The sequence below is a fragment of the Rhipicephalus microplus genome, chromosome 7, assembly GCF_043290135.1.
Source record: "Rhipicephalus microplus isolate Deutch F79 chromosome 7, USDA_Rmic, whole genome shotgun sequence".
NCBI classification, from domain to species: Eukaryota; Metazoa; Arthropoda; class Arachnida; order Ixodida; family Ixodidae; genus Rhipicephalus; species Rhipicephalus microplus.
In genome coordinates this window covers 71,018,566-71,044,114 of record NC_134706.1, presented here as the reverse complement: position 1 = coordinate 71,044,114, position 25,549 = coordinate 71,018,566, and the positions used below count along the sequence as shown (strand labels likewise).

At 44.3% G+C, this 25,549-nt stretch overlaps 1 protein-coding gene across 1 annotated transcript in view; it reads left to right on the top strand.

Moving 5' to 3' along the window:
* LOC142767787 (uncharacterized) overlaps window positions 1-25,549 on the top strand; it is a 136,292-nt gene that overhangs the window by 22,887 nt on the left and 87,856 nt on the right. The window contains exons 3-5 of the mRNA XM_075870028.1: window positions 1,106-1,165; window positions 17,089-17,193; window positions 24,252-24,289. Coding sequence (XP_075726143.1) covers window positions 1,106-1,165; window positions 17,089-17,193; window positions 24,252-24,289 — 203 coding nt within the window. The remainder of the gene's footprint in view (window positions 1-1,105; window positions 1,166-17,088; window positions 17,194-24,251; window positions 24,290-25,549) is intronic.

Below are 25,549 nucleotides of genomic sequence, written 5' to 3'. Positions count from 1 at the left end.
CTATGACGTCTCAGCTGTAGCGTTCCTAGTTTAGAAATCTCCAGAACACCCGAACACAGAGGAGCAGAGGGCACAGGATGACGCGCTTCCATAGTTTGTCAGTGTTGGGAAGCTTTGCGACTTTTCAAATTGGCCCGAAGTCTCTTGACTGGGCTTTTATGTTCATGTATGATGTCTTGTCCACCTGTGGTGGTGCCTCTGTCAAGGTGCCCAGCTACTGGCGCGAAGGTGGAGCGTTCAGTCACTGCTGTGCTGGTCGCATTTTGACGGAGGTGAAACGCTACAGGCCGCCAACTGCACGATATCACTGCATGTGGAAAAATACCAGATGGTTAACTTTTCCACAGCCTTGCAATAATGCATGCGCCATAATTATATCGTATCCTGGAACGTAAAAGATCAGATTTTATCATAAACGATGCTTCAACTCTGACCAGACCAGCTTCTGTACAGAAAACATTCGAACAGTACATGTGTATACATGAAATAAAAATAGTTACGAGTGAAACATTTGTCTTTTGACAACAACTCAAACAATGTTCTCAGACAGGAAAGAGTACTCGAACTTAATTGAATGAGCCTGCAAAGAGAACAATAACCTTTCAAATATGAAATTATTATAACAAAAAAAGAACCACCGACCGGCCAGGCTAGGTGAACCCAACCACTGGTACCTGAATAATGCACAGAAAAAACATTTATGACGTCTCAAACTGACGTTTTCGGGCCCTGCAAAGTTCATTTTTGCGTACTATCATCCCTATCATACACCTAGGCTGTTTCTGGATGATGTCCACATATTAGTGCTCAGTCCGAAAGTCCATAATCCTAGTGCGTCAGCTTTATCGGGCATCCTGAAGTGACATAATTTCAGCGTGGGACTCGATTTACTCTATAAACAGAGCAGGTTGAAGAACATCATATCGTCAAAAGTTTCGCAGTCTGCTGTTACGGTGTCCGTTATTATTATAACGTAATTGGAAGGTGGAAAACCTCTGGTATTGTAATGTTTTAGTTGAGCAATTTTCGCTTCCCTTTTCTTGGTTTCTTTATTGTTGTGTTGGCTGTTGTTTTGTTACTGAAATCAGTACGTTATAATTTTCAGTGAATTCGAGCACAACACATAACTGTGTGAACACCACCTGGAATTCTAAAAAATGCACAGGTGAGTTGGCCTTGGCAGCCGCGCAAGATTGAAGAACACATATCGGATAAACAAATCTACAATGCTGCACACTGGAAAAAATGTTGCACAAAATCAAAATATTGGAGATACTGGTGTTTACAGCTGTAGGTACTAAGTATTGTTGAGTGACAATATATAGTAATTATTGCCTCTGTTACACGACAGTATTGAAGCGCTTCAACCAAATGTATATTGACTGAACAGCAGAGGTACACGTTATACCGTAGAGTGTAAACTCACATCAAGTCAATATTCGATCCGGCAGAGAAGTGTCTCGCTCACTAATGCAGCAATGGTGTAAGCCCGCGATAAAATAATGGTCAAGAAAAACGATGTAATATGAGATATTTCGAGGAAGCCATAAGCCACTCAGCGATTAAACTGAAAAAGAGTGAAAAGGACATTGTACATTGTCAAACATTATTGTACTTCAAATACACAAAAATTTTCGTTACATGATAATCATTAATAATCACATGGAGACCTCCCTTGGTCTTCATGTGAGACACGCAGTATTGAAATAAAATAAACATTGAACACAATAATCAACGGAGAGTGCGAAGGGACAGGGGTTAATCCCCTCTTTCCCCGCCTTGCCCGGTAAAACTGCTGCACATTTATGAAAATCCGTTTATTCATTCTTTCTTCCTTTCATTCATTTATTCTAGGCTTATAACTGAACTAACTGGATGGAATTCGTGTTGGGGCTATTGTAATGTACGTTTATTCATTGATCTATTCTGCATCCAAAATTTTGCTATACCAGGACCTGAAGTAGATTCACACCTTTATTACAGCAGTGCAATGACAGTACAAAATTTCTTCGGAGGGCATTCGCACACATTGCAAGGCAAAGCATTCAAGCACTGATTCTAATTCGACGTAATTATAGTAAATAATTTCTACCCAATGTTATAAAAAAACTATGGATCATCTGCCCGACAGGAACGCTGATGAGATGCGAAGCAGCAGCAGTGCGCACGGCGTTAACCTTGCTTAACCGGGTGTGAACGCGGGAGCTGGAAGAGCGGTTTGGAGTGACATTCAGTGTAGCGTTTACTGGAATACACGTTTATTTGAAGCGAAAACACACTGGAGGAGGAACGCGTTGAAGAGACTTGCGCACGACTTCCTCGGCTCACGTCCCGTCAGTGTTACCCGCTTGCCGTCTCTCTTCTCGAACGCGATCGGCATTCTTGATTCGCACCTCATCAGTGTAGTTGGTCTTCCACTGCCGACGCTTGCGTTCAGCTTCCCTGGCTCGCGCCACGTCGGTGTTCCAGGTGTGACGTCACCATTTCCGAACACCTCAAACAAAAAGCAACCTCCGAAATTGCGTAGACAGTGTGAGGGCGCACTAACCAAGTTCATAAATTGATACTAAAAGCATGCTGTCCAAAAAGAAAGAAATACGCATGAAATGAGCGCCCTAGTATACACTGGATAAACTCGAGCAACTGCAACAATTCTTGCTGCTTCACGTGTCAGCAGCGGGCTGATTTTGTAAACGCGGCGGTGGCAGCGTCCGAAGTGATCTTCGTTCTCTCTTGAATTACGATTTTGATAAGCACGCGCGCAGAGTGATCACGTTTCGTGGAAGTGGCGCTTCATATAGGTGACTTTTGTTGAGGTAACCTTTAGAGCACCCTCAACGCGAGCCTGTCACGCCGTCTCGCCACAGATAACGAAAACGCAATAATGTTGCCAAGCTACCAGAACTCTTCAATGGTGTATGGTGTATATAAATGCCTTGTCGTTAGCATTCCCGTCCGCGTATGCTCTATGGCGCCATGCTTTCCCCGGCAGTCGCACGTGCCGGACGCAAGAATTATGGGCTCCGGTGGAGCAGAGAAGGCGGTTATTGGTGGCCGCGGAAACAGAATTACAGATGAAAGTGACAAGAATTTTGAATCTCACCGAATCCACCAGCAGTATGTGTGGTTTTGAACGCAGTGTTCTTGCACGGTGATATAGTAGTGAGGCGTTACAAGGTCGAAGATTTCCGTATGCGCTGGCCAAAGAACAATGGCTTCGAGACGAAATAGCATTGGTCACCTACCAGATTGTCACAATATTATGTTACCCGGCTCGGCTTGTTGGAGCGAACAGATAGAATGCAAGAAGGGGGACACGGGGTGGCAAAAAAGCACTCATTTCCCTGATTGTTACGACTGCAGCAAGACGAGAAAGCATCCAGATAATAAAACCCAACGCACTAAATACTACACACATCAGGGCAACTTCGAAATTGTCTCCCCTTTTTAGAGTCAGTTCACATCTATAAGCATGCTCAAATCGAAAGTAACCACTCTAGGTTGGGCGTCGTCACTATCGTCGCTCACGAAGTCCGTCCCTCTAGTCCTTTGTGCTGGTGTCGACCGTCGTTTCGTGCATGATGCAAGGTGCTCGCCTGGCGTTCACTTGTTGCACTCACTGCAGACAAGCTCTCCTGGTGCGCCTCAGGAGACCCTCGTACATACGCAAGGGTGGGGTAGACAGGTGGCGGCGAGCCCGGGCTTGCTGAAGGTCACTGTCGCACGCGATGACCAGTCGCGGCAGCTCACCGCACAGCTGGCCAGCAGGATGTTTGAAGAATGAAGACGGCAGCTCGCCGAGGTAGAAACTTGGGTAGACCTCGAAGCTCTCAAAGACTAGGGCATGACCCAGGCAATCTAGAACCTCCACCGTGTTCTGTGTCGCCCTGGCCGGCTACGTTCTCCACTGCGCGCCCGTTCCATATGGCGTCCTCAAGTGCGGTTATTCTTTCTTGTCATCCCTGACACAGATTAACCATTCGGGAACCGTCACCTAAGAAGCGCGGAGGTGACAAAGATGTTCACTGAACTGAAAGAACTCGAGGTCAAGGAACACCGCTGCCCCGTTATCGACGCTCAGGAGCAGTAGGTGAGGCTGCGGCTTCACTGGCTGTTACACAGTGTCAAGGACGAAGATGACCTCACAGCGTTAGCGGCAATCGGAAAAGTTACAGAAGTGACTCGGGAACGCTGGCGTGTAGAAGGAGTAAGTGAGAAGAATTCGATGACCCGCACTGTTTTCATGAAGCCGAAAAGCGGTATAAAAACGGAGGACTTGACTCACCGGACACGAGTAGCCGGTGAATTAGCCCTAGTAGTAGCCCCCGGTCGGCCTATGCAATGCCTGCGTTGCAGTGGAACAGGACATGTGCGTCACGAGTGTAAAGTGCCATGGTGCTCACGCTGCTGGCATTTCGTTCCCGTGGCCCTATTGCTGTGCTTGTCCAGGAGGTGCTTCAGAAGGTGCCAGGACTTGCCATTTTTGATTTGACCATCGACGGACTCACAGAGCTCGTCGCACTGCTGTTTGCACAGTGTGTCGCAATGTTGTTCGGTATCTTTGTTCAGCTCTGATATTTTTGCCCGAGCCTACGGTGGTGCATTTGCTCTTTCCACTAAAACAATAGAGCTGCCTTGGCTTCAAACAGGTGGGAAAGCCTACAGTTTATCTTCTCCACATTTAAATTTGTCTTTATCTTCTTGGTGGCAGTGGCTGCGGATGCCCTCGCACCATTCCTTGAAATCGTCAAGAGAACTGGTCCTTGTGCCAGAAATGCTGTGAAAAAGACTTCATTCAACCACCGTTAACTCTCGGACTCTGCTGCAGTCCACTCTAATGGAAGTTGGCAGAAGGTAGTGGTTGCTGCCAAAATCCATGGCTGTGTTGGCCCATGTAGTCTTTTCGACATGCTTGATGAAAGCAAGATCCGGTGTCCTGTCTCTGGTCGCAGAGTCACCTACCCGCGTAGCAAAAGCCTTATTAGTGATTAAAGTAAGGTCTAGTTTGGCGGCATCATGCCAGAGGGGTTGACACTTTTTTGTCTCAAACACGTATCTCCATAAGCCATGTGGGGCATTGAAGTCACCAGCTATGACGAGGGGCCGAGGACTGGATAATTCAACTGCCCTCTCGAGCAACGTCTTGAAATGCTGGCACCTGTACGTGGGGTTGCTATAGACATTAAAAACACTGTTTTTCTGCTGATTGCGCTGTGGTGTGTCAAGAAGGTTCTATACTATTGTATACTTGATATTTCATATGGCCAGCTTCAAGTTGGGAGCGACGCGTGTCAGCTTTTTACTTATAAGTGTGCGGACACCTCGTCCCCCGACTGGCCAGGAACTGCGCGGTAACAAGAAAGGAACGCTGCAGAGGCTAAAGTTTCTTGAAGGGCTATATTTCAGGTTTCTTCGTTGTTGTTCCAAAGTATTGCTACAGGAGTGTTCTTTTACCAGCGTACCCCCTGTAGTTTTACTGCCAACTACAGACAGTGCCTTCATCGTTATTCATTATGGATTCTGCTTTCATCACCGCCCTGGGGGGGGGGGGGCAGTGTGGCTCGAAAAATCTGCCCCTCTTCGTTACGAATTCCTGGGCTGTCAGGTGTATGGGAATGGCCATTTCCACGTCGCCAGGCGACTCACCCTGTGGAGCAGATTTAGACAGTTTGGCGTGATTTTCTAGCACAATGATGCGCTCGTTCATTACCCTCAGCCTCTTGACTGGGTCGCTGAGTGAAGCTTGAATCTGTTTCACAGTTTTTGTAGTCTAGCCACCATCCAAATGGTACCTGTAATTGTAACCAGCGTTTCCTTAATCTCCTCGACTTGAGATTCCATGTTCTTAAGCTTACTCACTACCACCCTGCGTTTAGTTGCCAAGGGCCTATCTCCTATAGGGGCTGGCACCGGCGTATAGTGGTTTCGCCTTCAGTATTACATTACATTTTACATTTTATTGAGGTTGTTATGACCACATTTGAAGAAATGCACAACACTGATTAGACCCATAGCCATAGGCTAGTAAGGGATCTAACGGGAGAAAGTATACAAGCAGAATACAATTTGTATATAAGAAAAAAATCAAAACAAAAAACGTTGATTTTTCAACAAACGAACAAAAATACAAGATACACATTGTTGTACTTTGTTCATAAATAATGAAATAATCAAGTATTGACAAAACATCAAATTATCTGTAAGGCTTAGTACATGGTGATTACTATAGATCTAAATGTAGCAAATATTTTTTGAGTGCGCTGGAGAAAAGCCTAGAATCTTCAATCTGAAGTGGTAGGTTATTCCTCACTTTAGCTCCTACGAACTGTAGTAAACGTTCACCATACACGTTTTTAGTGAGTGGAAGATTAAAATTCTTCAATGTCATACATCTAGTGATGCGGGCCGAGGAAGAAAAGATAGATACATCGAAAGGTACACTGTGTGCAATAACATTGTTGATGCTGACCGTGGTTCTATGCTGCCATAAGTAATCAAAAGGTAGAATATCCAACTCGTGAAACAAAGATGCATTGGGTTCATTATATGCCGCATAATCTATTATTCTAAATGCACGCTTTTGTAATATTCGGGTAAGATCAAGGTAAGTTTTAAAGGTCCATCCCCATGAGTCTAAGCAGTATGATAGATGACTATGAACAAACGAAAAAATAAAGAACACTGAGAATATTTCTGCTAAAATATTTTCTAACAGTCAGTAGCATACTGCAGCCAGATGCTAGCTTAGTACAAACAGAGTTAATTTGATTTTTTCCAGTGTAATTGGCTGTCGAACACTAAACCGAGATATTTAAATTCCTTTACATGCTCAAGTTGGCAGTTGTTCAATGTAAGTCGAAATGACTCACAGTTTACATTTCGGTAACGGGAGTGAAAAATGGTGTATTAGGTTTTCTTTGCATTGAGTGTTAATTTGTTCACTGTAAACCACTTAAAATATTTTCTAGTTCTTCATTAGCTCTACATTCTAGACTGGCCATGTTATCGGCGGTAACTAATAAAGCTGTGTCATCAGCGTACATTAGCAACTCCGCCAATCTGAGTATACATGGCAGGTCATTTACGTACAGTGTGAATAATAGTGGCCACAGGATGGACCCCTGAGGTGCCCCTGTCTTTATGTTTAATAATGACGACGTAAGATCTTGCATGTTGACCATTTGATGATGTCCATCAATGTAGTTAAAAAAGAGGCTAAAAATTTTGCCGCGGAATTCATAGTGTTTTAATTTCATAAGCAGAATATTACGACCGACGGTATCGAATGCCTTTTCTAAACCAATGAAGCAACTGCCACAAGAAGGTTGTTGTGCAGTGCTTTGGTAATATTCTGGGATAACGATAACACAGCTGTTAAAGTGGAATGGTGTGATCTAAATCCATGCTGCTCCGGGCAAAAAGCATTATATTTTTCTAAGAATAGGCGCATTCGTTTGCAAAGAATCTTTTCAAATATCGTGTTCACAATGCTTAACACAGATATGGGCCGATAGCTTGAAGGATCAGAGCGATTGCCCTCTTTATATACCGGCACAACTTTGGCGTTTTTAAACAAGATGGGTACGTCGACGTACGCAAGCAATGGTTAAATACGTGGCACAAGATGAAACTCCAAATATCAATGTTATGTTTCACTAAGCGAGCAGTAATACCATCTATTCCAGTGGCTTTGTTTGTGCTTATATTGACAACAGTGTCATGAATTTCATCCTCAGTGATGTAGTGAAGAGCAAATGAATTTGTTAAGGAGGTTGAAAAACATTTCTTTTCTCTACTAGGAAATTTCGCGGCTAAGGTAGAGCCGATTTCAGTAAAGAATAGATTAAATTTATCAAGTATACGCGCATCGACTACATAAGGTGATACACGCTGTGTTGGTTCTTTACCGACAACTTCTTTTACAATTTGCCATGTTTTCTTTGAATCGCCTTGTGCTTGAAAAATGAGTCGAGATTAATAGACCTTTTTTGTTGCCTCATTAGATTCACGGATTGGTTTCTTAAAAGTTTGAATTAACATAAATGTTTATTTTCTTTGTGCTGTCTCCAATTGTGGTACCAGAAGTCTTTCTTCTTCAGCAATGCAAGGATCTCTGTTGTCATCCAAGGAGTTAGCGAGGTGTTATATGAGCGTGCGGACAGTTGTGAACGACTGCGTTCAATGGCATGGCGAAGGGCTTTTGTTATGTTCTCTAATTCAATGTTGGCATCATTGTCATACAATTTTTCAAATTCGATGGAGAGAATGTGATTCTGTAATAGGTTGTAATTGATCTTGCTTGCATTGCTGAAAAATTGTGCATTCTTGTTAGGAGTTTTCCTTATGGAAGCAAAGGTAGAAATGTGATCTGCTATCGGTTCATTATAAACACCAGCATTCACTTTCGATAATACGTTAGTTAAGATGTGATCAATCGTTGTTGCTGACGTACTGGTTACTCTCGTAGGGGTATGTATGAGATTACGAAAATTGAATGAACTAACCAATTGTGTGTAATGAGTGTAACTAGTGTTTGCGGTGTCTATGTTCATATCCCCAACGATGACTGCTCGGTTCTGGTACTTGGTTGAAAGACAGAAAAGAATTTCTTCCATCCCATCGAGGAAATGCGCTGCATTGGAATTTCGTGGATGGTAAACCACGCCAATCATGCCAAAACAGGGGAGTCTTATAAAAAGTGCTTCTATATCGGTAGAGCTGTGGTTCAGGAAGGATATAACTGTATATGCGCAGCCTTTTTTTACAAGAAGCGCCACTCCACCACCACGTGAGCATGAGTCTCGCTGATGTGATATGGTTTCGTATCCGGGAATGCTGACATTCTCTCCTTTTTTAACCATGTTTTTGTAGTTGCTAGCACATCAAAGTGGTTTGTATGTTTAGATAAGAAAGCAAGAAGCAAATTTAGGTTTTTCCTTATACTGTGGATATTGCAGTCAAATATGTTAGTGTGTGTCTTATCTATGAGCTGATCTACTTGAGTTATCGTGACAGCCATTTCTCTGAAAATTCTTGTGGCAGGTGATCAAGAAGAGCAGCTACACTAGTTTCGCGAGATCATCCTCGCATGTAACTTGAACTACCTTCGAGTTCTCAGACTTCCTAGCAAGGATTTTTCCTTGCTTGATTGCTGTGCATCGTGCTCAGCATTCTTTTAAACGCCACCATTTCATTTTTTGACTTCCTAAACGTATCCTTAAGCTCGGTGTTTTCCTTTTTCAATCGTAATATCTCCGCGTCTCTAGCATGCTGTGGAGGCGGGTCGCATTGCGTGGGTTTCTCGCTGTAATTACTACGAACCCTCTCGGCCCAGGTTAGGTTTGACTCGCTCCTGATTTGGTCCTTGCTGGCATGGTCTGCCGCGGACAGGAGTAGTCCCCATTCGTGCCCGCAGTCTGCCCTGAGCGAGGGGCCTGGTCCGGTGCTGGGTGCGTCAGTCTTTCTTTGGCCAGGTCGGTGACTGGATCCAAAATGGGCACGGGAGCTGAGACGTGGTCTAGTACCATCTGTGGATTGAGACCGTGTCCTGGACATGGAGTGGGCCCCGGATCTTGAATGGGATCCGAGACGCACCCTGGACGAGAGGGACTCCTGCAATTGTCTCTGGTTCTGGATCTCCCTCGTGATTTGAATTGGCCTCTAGGAGCCGATGGGCTGGGCTGGCTCTGCTGATGACACTCGTTGAGCCGGAGGATGCTATCGACATTGACAGATGAAGACCTTTCCCGAGTGCCGCGAGCCCTCACGCCTTGCCTGCACCTGACGACATACAGTATTCGATATCGGTGCTGGCATTCCTCGATGCGGTGAGGTGTTTATTCGCCACACAAACTACATATTGGTTAAAAACATGATCCTCTGCTTGCTGAATAGCTTGTCTGCAAGTCACCAAAGAACAGGGGGTTGACGAATTCATTACGCGATTAGTTTCCAAGTACGTGCCAGCCGAACGAGAGGACGAAGACGGCGTGATCCCAGGGTGTGGTGACCCCCCTTTACCTGAACTGGACGAATACTTTTCAGAAGCTGAAATCAGGAGAGTGGTACAAATGATCAATCATAATTCGGCACCAGGGCCAGACGGGATCACGAACAGAGCCTTCACAATTCTCGACGACACATCCATAGAACGTCTAACTAGTTTCATCAATGAAGCATGGAAAATGACTAGGCTTCCTAAGGAATGGAAGCTAGCCGACACCATACTGATTCCTAAGCCAGGAAAGTTTCCTAACATAGAGAGTCTTCGCGCCACCTCTCTCACGTCGTGCGTGACTAATGTGGAAGAGCATGCAATTCTCAACAGACACAACGACTACCCGGAGGGAAGTTAGATTTACATACACAATATGATCGGATTCGTATCGGCCTTTCAACCCAAGACGCAATGTTGCTAATTAAGCACCAAGTCCTTGATAGTTACTCTAGAGATACAAAGACTCTTGTTGGCCTAGGCCTAGAGAAAGTCTTTGACAACATCAAGCACGAATTTATTTTGGAGACTGTCGCAAAACTTGAGCTTGGGCCTGGGCTGTACAACTACATCAAGTCCTTCATGTCTGGAAGAAAAGTGAGGCTGGGCATCGGGAACTTTTATGAAGGCGTACAACTCGGACATTGAGGCATGCCCCAGGAGTCTCTGATTTTTCTCGTACTGTTCAATCTCTGCATGATCGAACTGTGGAAAACACTGGATAGCGTGGACGGCATTAAGCGTACCACCTACACCAACGATATCACACTCTGGTGCATTGGTGGCAACGAAGGCCGGGTGCAAGATGCCCTTCAAGAAGCAGTCGCCAAACTGGTATCGTACCTGCGCCAAATGGGACTGAGATTCTCACCCGCCAAGTCGGAGGTACTGCTCTATAGAAAAGAACAAATTGGCCAACCTGAGGGATGGAAACGAGTCGAAGAAAGCGATATACGCATTTGCACGAGTGACTGGGAGGAAATCCCGCGGGCAGAGACCATCTGGATCCTCGGCATGTTTATTGAAGCGAAGGATGGCAACGGCACCACTGTGCTGAAGATCGTCGCCAAGACTGACCACTCTTGTCGACTCGCCAAAAGAATCTCCAGGAGACATAGAGGCCTTATGGAAGACAATTTGTTAGGCTCATGAATGATTCTGTGGTCTGCCACTTTACCTACACCGTTGCCATGTGCGACTGGCTTAGGTCGGAGTGGGACCGGCTCGACGTGATTATCAGAAAGATCGTCAAAAGGGCACTGGGGCTTCCCGTAAGCACACACACCGAGACTTGCCCGTGCTCCTGTGTGCACAACTACGCTGCCGAGATAGCGGAAGTGCAGCAAATCTCGCTGCTGGATCCGTTGTCCCCTATGACGGCTGGTCGGCTCATACTTGGCGAGCTACGTTTTAACCCTATGGAGCTGGAAAAAATAGCGTGCGTGTATCAAAACATATACAGGAAAACGCCATTCGTGCGGCCATACCCTGCAACACTCTTCTTGTGCACATTGAGGGAGGTCGTGGGGCAAGGGCGACGGCTCTACTGAAGCAACTGACAAATAGTGGTGTATATGCAAGTTTTGTTGAAGCTGCAGCATATGGAGATGGCAAGAAGTTCGCAGCGGTTCGTGGACTGAACGGGCTCGGCTACGAACTGCGCCACTGTACGCAACATGAACCCCCAGGTGGCCGAACAAGTTGCCATGGCACTCGTTCTGCTAAATGGTCGGTGCGATGAGGTGTACAGCGACTTCAAATCTACAGTCAGAGCCTTTCAAAAGGGCTGCAACGAACACAGGCCACCATGACCTTGAACAACTCCACCAGAGATACGACTGTCCCTCACGCCATATATTGCATCCCCACGCATGTCGACTCCGTAAACGGCATTGCACTTATTCCGAATGAGTCTGCCCACACAGCAGTGCGCGCACTCACTGACCGCGCTGGTCTCGACCTGGGCGACGGCTCCAGTGCCGACGACGAGGGACAAAAAGACACACCTACTGCACACAATTAGATTACGAAGTACTACTACATGGCAAGGTGGGCATTCCTAATGCCAAATTCAAAGCTCAATAGAGCACAGGCCGTCTCGTTGCGCTTAATTTAAACCCATTTGTACCCGTCGTTAGCATACCCTAATGCAATGTATCCTCACAAAATCCCCGATGCCGCCATTGGCGCTTGCGGGCAGACGGCTACATTAGGCTACATGCTCTGGGAGTTCGGGTCACTTACCGACTTATAGCAAACCCGAGTGGGATGCGCTTCTGCGCAGCCCAGAATATCAGGACCAACTACTGGCCGTCCAGTGTGCCCGCGACAGGGCCATCAGGCTCGACCTGTGGGTACCAACGTGGAAGTAGCCGGGTGACGTGTGGCAACTTAAGTGTCTACCCTGGGCCATAATAAAGTTGTTCTCACTCATTCACTCACCCACTCACGTGGACGCAGATTGCTTCCGTTCATACGCTTCAGTGACAGGGTCAACGGAAGGCGAGAATGCAACGAATCACATTGTGGCCGTGACGGAAGCAGAGGACGCAGCTGAAGGTTGCGAAGATCAGGTCACAGCAAATTTTGACTGTGAGTCTGCAGCGACAGTAGACGAACCTACACCGGCACCTGTGGGCATACGACAAGGTTATGCAGCTGTATCGACAGATTCGGCTGACATTACTGTGACAGAGGCAAGCTGTGAAGTCATAAGAACGTATGCCTCTTCGTAGAAACAGAGCGAAGTAGTCTATGGTGCCTTTTGCAACGTCGGCTTTGACATAAATACGGATGGAGACGCGCGTAACACCAGCTGCGTCACTGCGACTGACAGTGCCATTCCCGCCACTAAAATACCATTGGAAGAACCTTCGAAGATGCGAGACAGAAACAGCGCAAGCAGCATGGAAGAACCACCAGCAAAGACGTTGGCTGGCAGACGCGCCAGCATTGGAGCAAGGGCTAGTGGCATTGCGGACAAGAAAAGTGTGAACAAACTGCTTCCACTTTGTAGTGAAACCGGGCGGTCGGGCGGTCTCGGAGGCATCTAGCGTTGCGTTGGACGTGCAACATAAGCGACATACTGCGAGCCCAACTCCTTCACCTGGTTGAAATGGCGCCTCAAGTGTCATTTAGCTTTGCCACCCTGAACGTTAGAGGCTTAGCTTCAAAGAAGAAGCGAACATAATTGATTCGATTGCTGTTGGAAGTAAATCTGAGTACACTTGCAGTGCAGAAGACGAAATTTGAAGGAGAGGAGGAAACTCGGAGCATGGCGCTTAAGTTTACGTCACGGTATTTTGCGACTGTGAGCCATACCATCGTTACATGCGGGGGATGTGTTCTCTTTGATAAAAAAACTTCCTGGATTACTCATACAAATGTATTTTCGTTCTCATGAGGCCGAGTATTATAGTGTGATAGCAATCACTGTGACACTGAAGATCGCAATTTATCCGTTTACGCTCCAATTCTTTACCATGCAAGCGGCAGTATTTTTTTTTAATTTACGACAGCATACGTGTACTGGTAGGAAACTCTTATTGGTGGTGGATTACAGCTGTGTCCTCTTTGAAACCTCTGTCCTCATGTCCTGGAACAGGTGATTATTGAATACGAGTTAGTAGATGTAGCACAGTGACTGTATAGATCCTGATATGTGAAGTATATCAACTTTCGTGGCACAAGTAATGCCCGGTTGGACCGACTTTACCTTACTGCGGATGCGATAGCTCTGTGTAGCAGTTATAACGTTGTCCCTGTTTTCTTTTCTGATCACTGTTTTCAAAATTTTAATATCGGGTCAAAGGAAGGATTGCTGTTTTTGGGGAACGAAACTGAAGTCTACCTCCTACCTTTTGAGTCATGTACAAAATCAGTTATACCAAAAATTAATATTGTTAACTTGAGCGTATGGCCAAAATAGAAGAAAAATGGGAGCTTTTCAAGCAGCGAATGAAAATGAAAGCAATAGAGAGATTGAGCGTTTTATGTTTTGGATCTTAAAAGAAGAAAAAAGAGCTTACACGGACACTTAAGAAGCTAACAGCTCTTGATTGTGAAAAACTCGCAGTATACACAGCCAATTTGCGGAGTATCAAACAGAGGATAGTGGTATATGAGAAGGAAAGCTACGGCGGAGTGCTAGTGCGAACCAGAGCAACATCAATGACTTTGGATGATCGCCCAATGAAGCGAGCGCTTGGATTAGAGAAGATTGATGCCAAACGAAACTATATATATCACACTTATATCAACAGTATTGTAGTTTCAGACAACAATAACGTAGGATGCGCCTTCGGTAAACACTACGAGGCACTCTTCGCTGCCACTTCCATTGACTCAGAGGCATTTAAGAGAGTTTCTTAGCAGAACGGCGAAGCTATCTGGTGACACCAAATCAGCTTTAGAGCTATCTATGTCACCGACGGAAGTAAAGTAAAAAGGTCTATAGTAAAAATAAATTGTGCTAAATCTCCCGAGCCGGACGGCCTTCGTGGTTTGTTTTAAAAGGAATTTGAAAAGGAACCATTTCATAGTGTTAGCACTGTTATCACTGTATTTAAAAAGTTTGGCATTGCAACTGGCAGTCTAGTGAACTGGGAAAAATGTCTCGGCTTCTGGCATGGAGAGTGGTCCTCCAGACCAGAATTTTTGCCAATGGTAAGTGGGTGACCGCACTTACCGCGTACTTTGGCGTGCCACTGAAATATAAAAATAACAAAAACTACTGGCGAAAACAAGCGAAAGACATGTGATGAAAGCCAATATATGCAACGGTAATCAACTGTTGGATGATTTGATTGATATGTAGGATTTAACGTCCCGAAGCCACCATTTGACTATGAGAGACGCCGTAGTGGATGGCTCCGGAAATTTCGACCCCTGGATTTTCTTCAAGTGCGCCAAAATCTGAGCAAACGGGCCTACAACATTTTCGCCTCTATCGGAAATGCAAGCGCTGCAGCCGGGATTCGATCCCGCGACCCGCGGGTCAGCAGCCGAATACCTTAGCCACTAGACCGCCGAAGCGGCGCTAATCAACTGTTAGTGTTCTCAAGGACGATTGTCTGACATCTTTTCTTTGCCTAAGCACTTTGGTATGTGGTGCAAGTATCGAATCGTTCAAGAACAAACATACAGAAGCTCCATCGCCTCATCGCAAAGTTCGCGTTGGCTTCGAACTAGGAAAGATGCAGTCGAAACAGTCTGTTTCGAACAGTGAAACATGGAGTGCTGCGTTTACCACATCTTTTCAGGTACCAAGTCATAAATATGTTCATTTTGTTTTTTTGATACACAAGGGATCCTTTCTTACGTACACTGTGCCAAGTGAGACATATGTGGGTTCTACCTTAATATGTGGTTAGCACAACTGACATGACTGGTGCTGTCTGCGGGTATCTTAGGAGGTTATTCTAAGTATACGGTTTTTTTCTGTTAGATTTTTCAATGAATATTTTTTCAGTGACTCGTGAAAAGCTCTACAACGATGTGTGTGATGTTGTTTTACCTGAACCCCTGTACCGTGCCATGTACACTGGAAGTCAAGGGCAAGATGTGCTTGAACGAGTGAAAAGAATTCAAGTGACTCTTGCCGCAAAGTCTTCTTTCGAGCTCATACGGGTACATTATCTGGCAGGACATTTGAAGCAGAGTGTGGTTTTGATCACCTTGAGGGACCCATTGCCTTAACTATGAAAAACTAAAAACTATAAAACCTGTTTTCTAACAGTGTTAGGAAGGAGTATACATTTAGTATGTACTTGAAATGACGATCAAGAAGGAATTCGCTTGAAGTTTTTATGGTATAAGATTTCTGCCAATAGTTGACGAAGAGGGAATGCGTTTTGATTTGATTATGCTATGTGGCCTTCACTTATTATGGCGCGGCCTGTATGGCAAGATTTTATTGCGATTATGGGGCACGGTTTGCACGAACGTATTTCCGTGAATGTATGGCAAAAAACTCAGGAGATTATAACTGCAGAAAACTCAGGAGATTACACCTGAGTGGTTGTCGGGCGTAGAACCCTTAGCAGCACTTAGGAAATTTTAGGTAGTCTGACTTTCACTGCTTGTTTCTGTTACACTGGTAGTTTATTTTGCGCTCCTATGATCTGGCAATAAAGCAAAAAAGTGTGCTCTGTTGCGTAGTTGTTAGCGCTGCACGCTGAGAAGCGAGAGGTTGCTGGTTTCATTCTTCGTGATATATCCTTGTCTTTTGTTTTTTATTCTCGGGAATTTCTCAGCATATATTTTCAACGTCACTTCCGTTACGGAAGTATGTCAGTACTTCTGTAGCTCAGCTACAGAAGTACTGTAGGCTCAGCTAGACCTTAGTCAGGTTATTTCATTGTGCATATAACGTGGATTAAGTTAGCGCAACCAAACGAGAAAAAACCTTCCTTGTCGGGACTCGAACCTCAGAATATCCTACTACTCAGAAGCACACACCGTGTGTGCTTCTTCCCTAATTGATGACACCATGAATGCGCGCATATTGTGTACTAGTGTTTCATATGACTAGGTTTATGTCATATTAAGATGAGATGAACAAGGCGTTGTGCCCACCTATAAGTGGACACCTGCAGCTGCTATAACGGTTACATCATGATCACAAGTGTTAGTCGTCAAGATTGAGATGTGGCACTATGCATTAACATTAGTATACAAACATCAAGTGATTCTATAGCTCCAAAACACAAATATATATTGTAAAAGCTGCCACGTATCACTATACAGCAAGCACAGCTTTTATGAAAATGAGTTTCACTGCCTTTTATACGGATTTGTATGCCGAGGGTTTACCAATTTTTAAAATAAACTTCACAAGCTTCAATAAAAAATAGAATTTTGTGGTCTACAATCTACAGTGTTTGCACAGCCCGTTTTCTTGAAATAGAGGGTAACACCATCATTAGGAGGCGTAGGAAGAAACTTCTTGTGGTTAAAAACTAATGCATCAATTTGTTTTGCCTGATCCACTTAAGCAAAGTAGGTCCTAGATTGGTTAGTTCCTTTTGGAACACCATCAACAGAAGTCTTTAGGACTGTGCCGCTGCAAGCATTTTTCGTTTTCATGTCTTCAGTTTGGAACGGGCCGGGAACGTTCTGCGTGAACAAGACCTTAAACCCAATGCTATGCGAAGATGAGCCGCCATTGGCACTTATAGAAGGCCCAATAAATGAATTAGGTAAGACATAACACCTTTGATTCTTATGCTTTTTTTCCAAACAATAAAAACATTGCCTTCAGATTGCAATGCATGCTGGTATATCAAGGTTGCTATATGCTCTCTGACTTTTCTCTATGTGAGGCATTTTGAGGCAAAAGTTTTGATTGACGCACCCAATGTTTTCAAATTCTCAAATTATTGAGGTGGTTCACGCCATTCTTACTCATGAACTCTCCGAGGACTTATTTTTGAAATCAGGACAAAAGCTAGCTTCGAGGGGCATCATAGCTTGTACCTTAAAGGAACCGGCTTATAGTTGGCCGTTGTTTGAGTCATATATGAAAATAGGCGTCATACAGGACGACATGTGCAAACCGACAGATAGTCCAGGAACTGAGAATTCCTTAATCAGTTTTTAAGTATGAGGATGAGTTATGCGAGGAAACGAAAAAAAAACACCTATAAAGTCTCGAGATTAAAGAGGGTTTCATCACCTCTCTAGGCCCCGCCTGCAATTAGGTTTACATTCCGTTTTTTTGGCACCTTGATACAATTCTTGAAACAATTATCCTAACCTTGGGTTTTCTAAAAGCGACTTTGGTCACTTTCGTACCTGTGGGTGTCTGCGTTGATGCTTTACCGCAATGCGCCTTCTTTCCCAAAACAAACGATCGCGGAAAAATATTGTGACGTGCGTCTCGTGCCATGCCACCTAAAATTCCAAAAACATTGAAGCCACGATTTATTGTGTACAGGTTCTTTTGATAGGAAGAATTCATGTTACTTCTTCATGTTACTTCATGTTACTTCTTTAGTGAGCAATCATGTTACTTTACTGTGCAGGCAAATATACTTTCTTATTTAAAAGCTAACGACGGGGTTATTGTTTGCTTGTTGCCATCTGTCATTTGTCATAATTTAAGATTTCGAATCATGGTTCAATTGACTTCATCCTATTGAAAGAAGCCTAATGTCGTACCGAGTCATTCTTCAGTGCGTGATTGTTGCAATAGACTTTAACTACGTGCCCCTATAAATCAAGACATGTGTGGGTCGAAAATTCAGGAAAAATCCCTTATTGGGAAATCTGGGAGAGCGCTGCTTGGCGTGTGTTTGCCTTAAATACAGTTTTCCTTTCCATTCTTTTTGTTTCTCTTTGTCTGCACTTGTGTTATTAGATGGCTGTTTTCGAGTGGAATCGGCAGCCGTCTTTCATGCTGGGCCCAGCATTCATCCACCGAATAAATGACCCATGAAGTAGGTTATTCAGAAAAATAAAAGGCATCTGAGAAACTCAATTTCCCGAAATCGAATTCTGCTGGAATTTATGAATATATTTGTGGCTTCACGCATCATCCGGCCAGTCACCTTTAGCACACCAACGCCAAATATTTCAATGAAGCACCGACTGAAACCTTCATCATTAAAGTTGTTCTTTTCAACTTTAGTAGAGCTCATTTCTTTATTTCGGCAAGATAACGTGTTCGTAATTTTTTGTGCCTGATTTTTTAAGACGCTTGGCAGATTACGCACGAGACCAACCGTCAGGAAACCAAAACGCAGATTTATACCCCAGCACTAAAAAGAAACTGTAATGTGTTTTATTCTTCATTAATTTTTGAACTTTCATGCTGCAGCTGGGTGTCAGACTGCCTTTTGTCAATGACCTGCTAAGTCCACCGCACGCCACGGTCATCTAGTTGTAAAGTACACGCCTGCTAACCCACAAGTTGTGCGATGGAACCGCGGCCGTGTCGGCTGCATTTTTGATGGAGGCGAAAATGCTATAGGCCCCTATGCTCAGACGCATGGTAAAGAATACCAGGCGCATGGTATTCTTTACCATGCGCTTAGGCGCATGGTAAAGAATACCAGGTGGTCAATATTTCCAAAGCCCTGTACGGCATTTTTCATAATCATATAGCTTCTTGGAGGACGTTAAACCCAACATATCAATCAAACAATTAATTAAGCGACCGTAGAAGCATTGCTGTGAACAGAAACCCGTCAGCACTTTTGCGTATACCAGCAACCACCAATGTCACAGATTCCCCACACGTACTCTCTGAGGGAAGAGCCTGGCCTGCTCGTCCTCTACTTAATCGTTACGGCCTTCATTTTTCAAGCTTCACTGTCAAACCCATGTGCTGATTACTCCGGCGCGGAATGCAATATATCTGTTGAGGAACACAACCAGTGCAGACAGAGGGAAAGAAAGAGAAAGAAAACTCTTAAAGACACAAAACTTTTTGGTGAAAAAAGTTCGACACAAGGCGAGTTTCGATCCAGTACGACCACAATCCAAAGATGGGCTTCGCAGTCACTCGGCTTTTCAGACATTTCCACAGAGCGTTGCAAAAAAAATAGCATAACGAGAGCGTAGGAAAAGCAAGATAGAGCAAGGAGGACAATTTCGTAGTGGACAAGATGCCAGACGGTAAGTAATGCAGGGAAAAATGAAAAGAAAACTGCATTGAACTCAATAAAAAAGGAAACGTGCTAGGTACCTATATTTAGGAATGAATTTAAAGTGCAAGTGAAAACTGTTCTCGCAGAGGCAGTTAAACTTCCATTGTGCATGGTTTCGCCACAAGAGCGAAGCAATGAATGCTGCAGTAACAAATTGCAATGTCACGCGAAAAGTGACTGCAGCCGAAACTCGCAACGCACTCTTCAAGCAGAAAGCACGCACGACAGGAGCATATACACGGGATGATTGTGGACAAACACCTGTCACAGCTCGAGACTCAAAGCGCGCTGCTCAAAATGAAAGGCGTACGAAACAAACATAAAATCATACACCTGGACAAGCACGAACACTGTTCACCATTCCTATTTCTTCGTGTGTGGGCAGCGTCATCCTTCAGTAAACGCAGCCGTAGTGACGAGCGAAGGAACATTCATGCTGGCTTCAACACTGCAACTTCAAAACGTGCTTTTTTGTGGTGGAAGCAGAAGAGGTAAAGAGCGCCCGAATCCCGAGATAAGCACGCGCGCGAGGAAGCCACCATGCAAGATATCATCTATACGCACTTTGACCACGCCATGTGGAGAGACGTGGGCACATCCACGTGCGGGGTGGCGCGGCACAGCGACCTTTAGAACGCGCGCACACAACGCACGCTCGTCATGCCAGCTCGCCAACAATTACGAAAACTTGATGAAGTGTCGAGATCGAAAGACAGCCAGCAGTACCTGGTGTATATAAATAGCTCGGCGTTCACATGTCAGAGTAGGGTCACTCGGTAGCTTAGTGGTTAGTGTCACGCACTGTGAAAAGCGCGAGGTCGCTAATTCGACGCCCTGCTGCGGAACATTTCGTTCTCGTTTTTTTTTGTATCTTTTAGAAACTATTTCACAACGTCATACCTCTGAGGAAAATACGTCACAGATTTGTGGTGAACCTCGGCATAGAGTTTTTTTATATATACACCAGAGTGAACTCTGGCGCCAGTGTTGAAGGGAGCTACAATGCATGACGCTTCAGCGAGTTTGGGGTTTATGGGTAGTACGTGGATTTCTCTAATTTTCCTACTTTACATCGTGCTTGGGTTTGCATGCCTTCATATTGTTTTTTTTGCAAAAAGAGCAATCAGCAATATTTTATCAGTTGCGCTTCGCTACCCAAAATTTTTAAGCTGCCCAATTCAAACCCGGTCACGAAGTTCAAGACGTTTTTTTTATTTTGCTCAAAATTGAAACGCAGCCATAGAGAAGCAATAGATGCAATTGCAAGCCCGAAAGCACGAAGCCTAGGCTAATCTATATACTACTTGTTATTCTCATCGTCAGTGATCGATAGCAGTGGCAAAGCCGCGTGTTTTTATATTAGAAATTTCTATGAACCTAGGCATAAAACACGTTCATGGTACAAAGTAGAAAAAGACTTGAAATCTAACGAACAGGGACAATATCACCGACGACTGAGACACTGCCTACTGCCAATTATAAACGTAGGTTTGTCTTTCGGCAAGGCCAACTATGTGAAGTTAGAGCTTTTTTTCAAGGTATCAACTAGAAAAATCAAAGTTTGAAGGACCTGTTAACGAACCCTAGGTTTTCAAAGCACGCCCTATGTGAACATTTGTCTTCTTGTGGATAATGAGATTTCCGATAAACATCTGTAAAATATTGTTATACTTTTTGTCGCCTAAAAGATATTGGCGTATTCCCGCAAGGGAGATTGGCCACACTATGCTCTAATGAAGTTTCAGACACAAAGCCACCTAAAAAAGACAGAGAGAGAACTCAGAGGAGTACGAGATGTAACGTAGAAACAAAAGTAAAAGGGGTTAAAGTATTTGAAAAACCAGCGATAAAAAATTGGGGGACCCTTAGGCTTCGCCTTCAATAGCTGAACGCGATAGCGAAATCCGGCCCCTTGTGCACCCTTCAACCGCTAAGTTCACACTTATTCATATGTTTTACACACAGAGAGACACGTACACAAACACGCACACAGAAGAATGGACCAGCGCGCGCTATTATTGCCGAATGGGCTCGTTTTCGTCGTTACACCTGTCAAACAAAAAGCGTTAAAGGGGCCCTGAAACACTTTTTAAGTAACCATTGAATGATCTCACTAAAAGAGCTTATTGCTTCATGAAGTCAATGCCCAAACACTTTAGAAATCCGTCTAGTGCGAGTGTAGTTACAAAGGTTTGTCGCATGCTGCTACTGCATTATATCTTCTCTCGTCCCGACGAAATGGCTAGAAGCTAAGCAGGGAGGAGTGGCAGGGCAAAAAAACAACTGCGCCCTATGACTTTCAGCACTTTGTTTCTTCAAATGCCCGGCTTTTTCAGTGTGATCGCGCGCATGAGTGGACAAGTAGTAGCCTCGCACAGCTATCTCGGTAACTTGATTTTTTGGTCAGACACATGGATGATTTTTCGCTCACAACCAGTGGGGCCGACACCAGCGGAGGGCTTTTGCGACACGAGCTCTTTAACACTGTCACGTTAAAAGATAGAAAAAAGTGTGGGGACGGTGGGAGAATCGTACCCATCAGGCGGTACCACAGGCAACTTGCCTTACCGGTTGCCTCACGGAATTTATGTAATGCGGACAGGACAGCACTGCAGCCTGTGTAAAACTGACTGGCTCCAAACGTAAGGAAGTTAGGGAGGCTCTTTGAATTAATGTAATGCGTACAGAACAGCCCTGCGGCCTGTGTACGACTGACTGGCTCAAAACGATAAGAACTTATGGGGGCTGCGTATTTCATGACGATGATGTATTATGGCAACAAGAAACCGCACTCTCGTTGCAGAGAGAGCGTTCTAGTGTCGTTAATGGTTTTATTTTATAGTTATACTACGATATATTACATGGGTCATTGCGATTACGTGCCGAATGATATCTGTATACACAGTGAACAATTGTCATGTGTCAACGTTAGAACCAGTCGTAACAATCACACACTGTGATCTGTTTCTCGCAAAATGACAGACATGAACACATGGAATACCAATCTGCTACATATTAAATAAATTATTGGAAAGACCCTAAACGAGCACTCGCAGTTTGAGTTATTTTGCTCAATATGTGAAAGGGAAGAAACATAATGTCAATAGCCCACGTATTGTCACAGGTACGTTACAATCTAGGAAGCCAGAAGCACCCCCGTTGGCTCCTTTAACTCCTTCCAGCACAATGGTCACCCCAGGTATTGATTAAGGTACTCAATTTCGGGTCTGTAGTCCTGGTTTCAAACTACATACATACAGAGCGGTGCCTGTATTGACTCAAATGATGCCTGTATTGACTTACCGGTGTAGGAGCCTCGCTGCGGTATTTAGTGGCTAAAGTACTCAGCTGCTACCCGCAGGTTATGGTATCTGCTACGGTGACTGCAATTTCGATGGAAGCGAAAGTACTGTAGGCCCATGTGCTTAAACTTGTGTACGCGTTAAAGAACCATAGGAGGTCACAATTTCAGGAGCCCTCTGCTACGGCGTCTCTCATAATCATATGGTTGTCTGGTGATAATAAACACCACATACCGATCAACTCAACATGTGTAGCTGGTGAAAACGGTGTTGAAAAGAAACTCTCGTCAACCACCAGAACCTCTCTAACCTACACATAACACGAAGCAAAGAAATGTCAACTTACAGAATAAACTTTCTCGGGCCTTAAATTGTAACACGTTTGGCCCAGGCCCAGAACTGAGGGACTTGAACACTAGCCAACAGACTACATACAAGCTATCTTCAATATTGCAAATACTGCAAACTAGGCGGAGGTTTGCAGCGAATTTATAATAACTAGAACTAATCAACATGCAGTCGTTGCTCAAATGTACTTCACTGTCACCAAAAACTACACCTTCAGACACTCACTATCTCATTGATATGTGCGATTTCTCGTACCAAAACGACCATATGATTATGAGAGACGCCGTTGCGGAGGGCTTCAGACATTTTGACCACTGGGGGGGGGGGGGCGGCTTTTTAACGTGCCCCAAAATGCGAGCACACGAGCCTACAGCAACTTCGCCGCCATCTGAAATATAGCCATTCTGAAATTCACGCGGATCGCGCGGTTGGCGCGACACATGCTGCGCCCAAGCGATGTGCGTAGCCCAGACATGCGCTTCAGAAAGGTCCTTCCAACACGGTGGCCAGGCGCTCAGTGATGGTGTGGCGTGCGCACGCGCGGTGTGCCCCTGCTTGGGCATAGGTTAATAGATTGTGTGTTGACCCACGAACTTCGCTGTTTTTTCATAATTCTAATAAAAATGTTCTTGGAAATTTTCTACGACTCGTAGCAGTCCTTTGAGGCAGACGGCCCACATCCCTACGCATTATTTACGAATTCACGAGAGTTGATTTGCTAATTGGACAAGTAGTAGCCTCGCACAGCTATCTCGGTAACTTGATTTTTGAAATAAAGAAATAAATAAAATAAATAAATAAGTGAATTATAAATAAATGAAATATAAATAAATAAAATAAATGAAATATAAATAAATGAAATATAAATAAATAAATGAAATAAATAAATAAATAAATAAATTACGAGAAGTAGGACCTCCCAAGTGATCTAAATACTGCTTTTTTATTCTCGCCCAGATAAATCGTTTGATGAAACGACAGGCCCTTATTATCCGGTAAGCATTGTTTGAATGTTTTTGGGCTATCATAAAGCCTCAATTGTGTTTCACAACAGTGGCAAAACTTTAGTAAATTTAGAGACACACCGAAAATTTATGTGAATAGTCACAGTACCAACGCCTTGGTAGGTTAAAGTTCTACAGGGCAGCTCTATGAGCTGCTTTGGTTTCGAAATTGAGAAGAAAGCGAGAACGTGCTTCCTGAAATGAAGAACGGTGGATGCTTTTCAGCGTGAGATTTCGGGAAAATTAGGGAAACTGCAAGACACACAACACACTGCCACCAAGCAGGAGAGACCGTTGAGGGGACGCAGTCGCTGCTGGCCACGATTGCGCCGATGGCAAACTGTGGCGCCAGAGCCCACAGCATAAGGGAAAGGCACCGAGCGCCTGCTACGTGTAGTGTACTACGTATGCGTTGATGTCTTCAACGCAAAAGTCTGTCGAAAGGTGTTTCACGATAATATAGGTATGCGTGAACAAAAGTTGACTGTCGTTTTCTGCTTATACTTTCCGTAAGGTGTCAGAAGGATAACCGAAGAGAATGATAGCGCCATGACCAACTTTCCTTGTTTTCAAAATGCATGAGAGGAGTCAATCTTAGAGTTCAGGGTGAGATGACCGGTAGGCTTCCCTCGACGACCTGTTAAATAGTACAAAACATGGAAATCTAGGGCGTCACCTACATGTTAATGCCACCGCAACTGTATCTCACTTCAAGCAAAATATCGCATATATAAAGAAAATGATTATCTCACATGTAGCGTCATGGTTCCTTAGTGTACGCTACCTGTAGTACCTCCGCATCACAGACTGCTCTGCTCACATCGATGCTATGGGCCCTGGTACAACGAGTATCTAAATTCCCAGTAAGCATGATAAGGTGAGCAGGCAGATTTGCCAAAAAGAATAGCAAACACGGTCTCACAGCTTGATGCAGCTACCATGCTCAAGAAGTCTATGTACTCGTCATGCACTCTGTTGCTCACATAATTACTACAGATCGTTGTACCTGCTTTGTATTTCTCTTCTGAGGCATTGACATTGAGGGTAACAATTCACAGGTGTTCTTGATTGGGCGTTAGTCTTATCACTCACGACTGGTATATATGAGAAGGAGAAATATGGCTGATCATTTTAATGTAAAAATTGGTATAATGCATGAACGTAAAACTTGTTTTCACAGAAATGTTCCGGTGTTTTGTGCAGATTCATAAATGTCGTTTAATGCTTTTTAATTACTTCGTAACCCTTAAC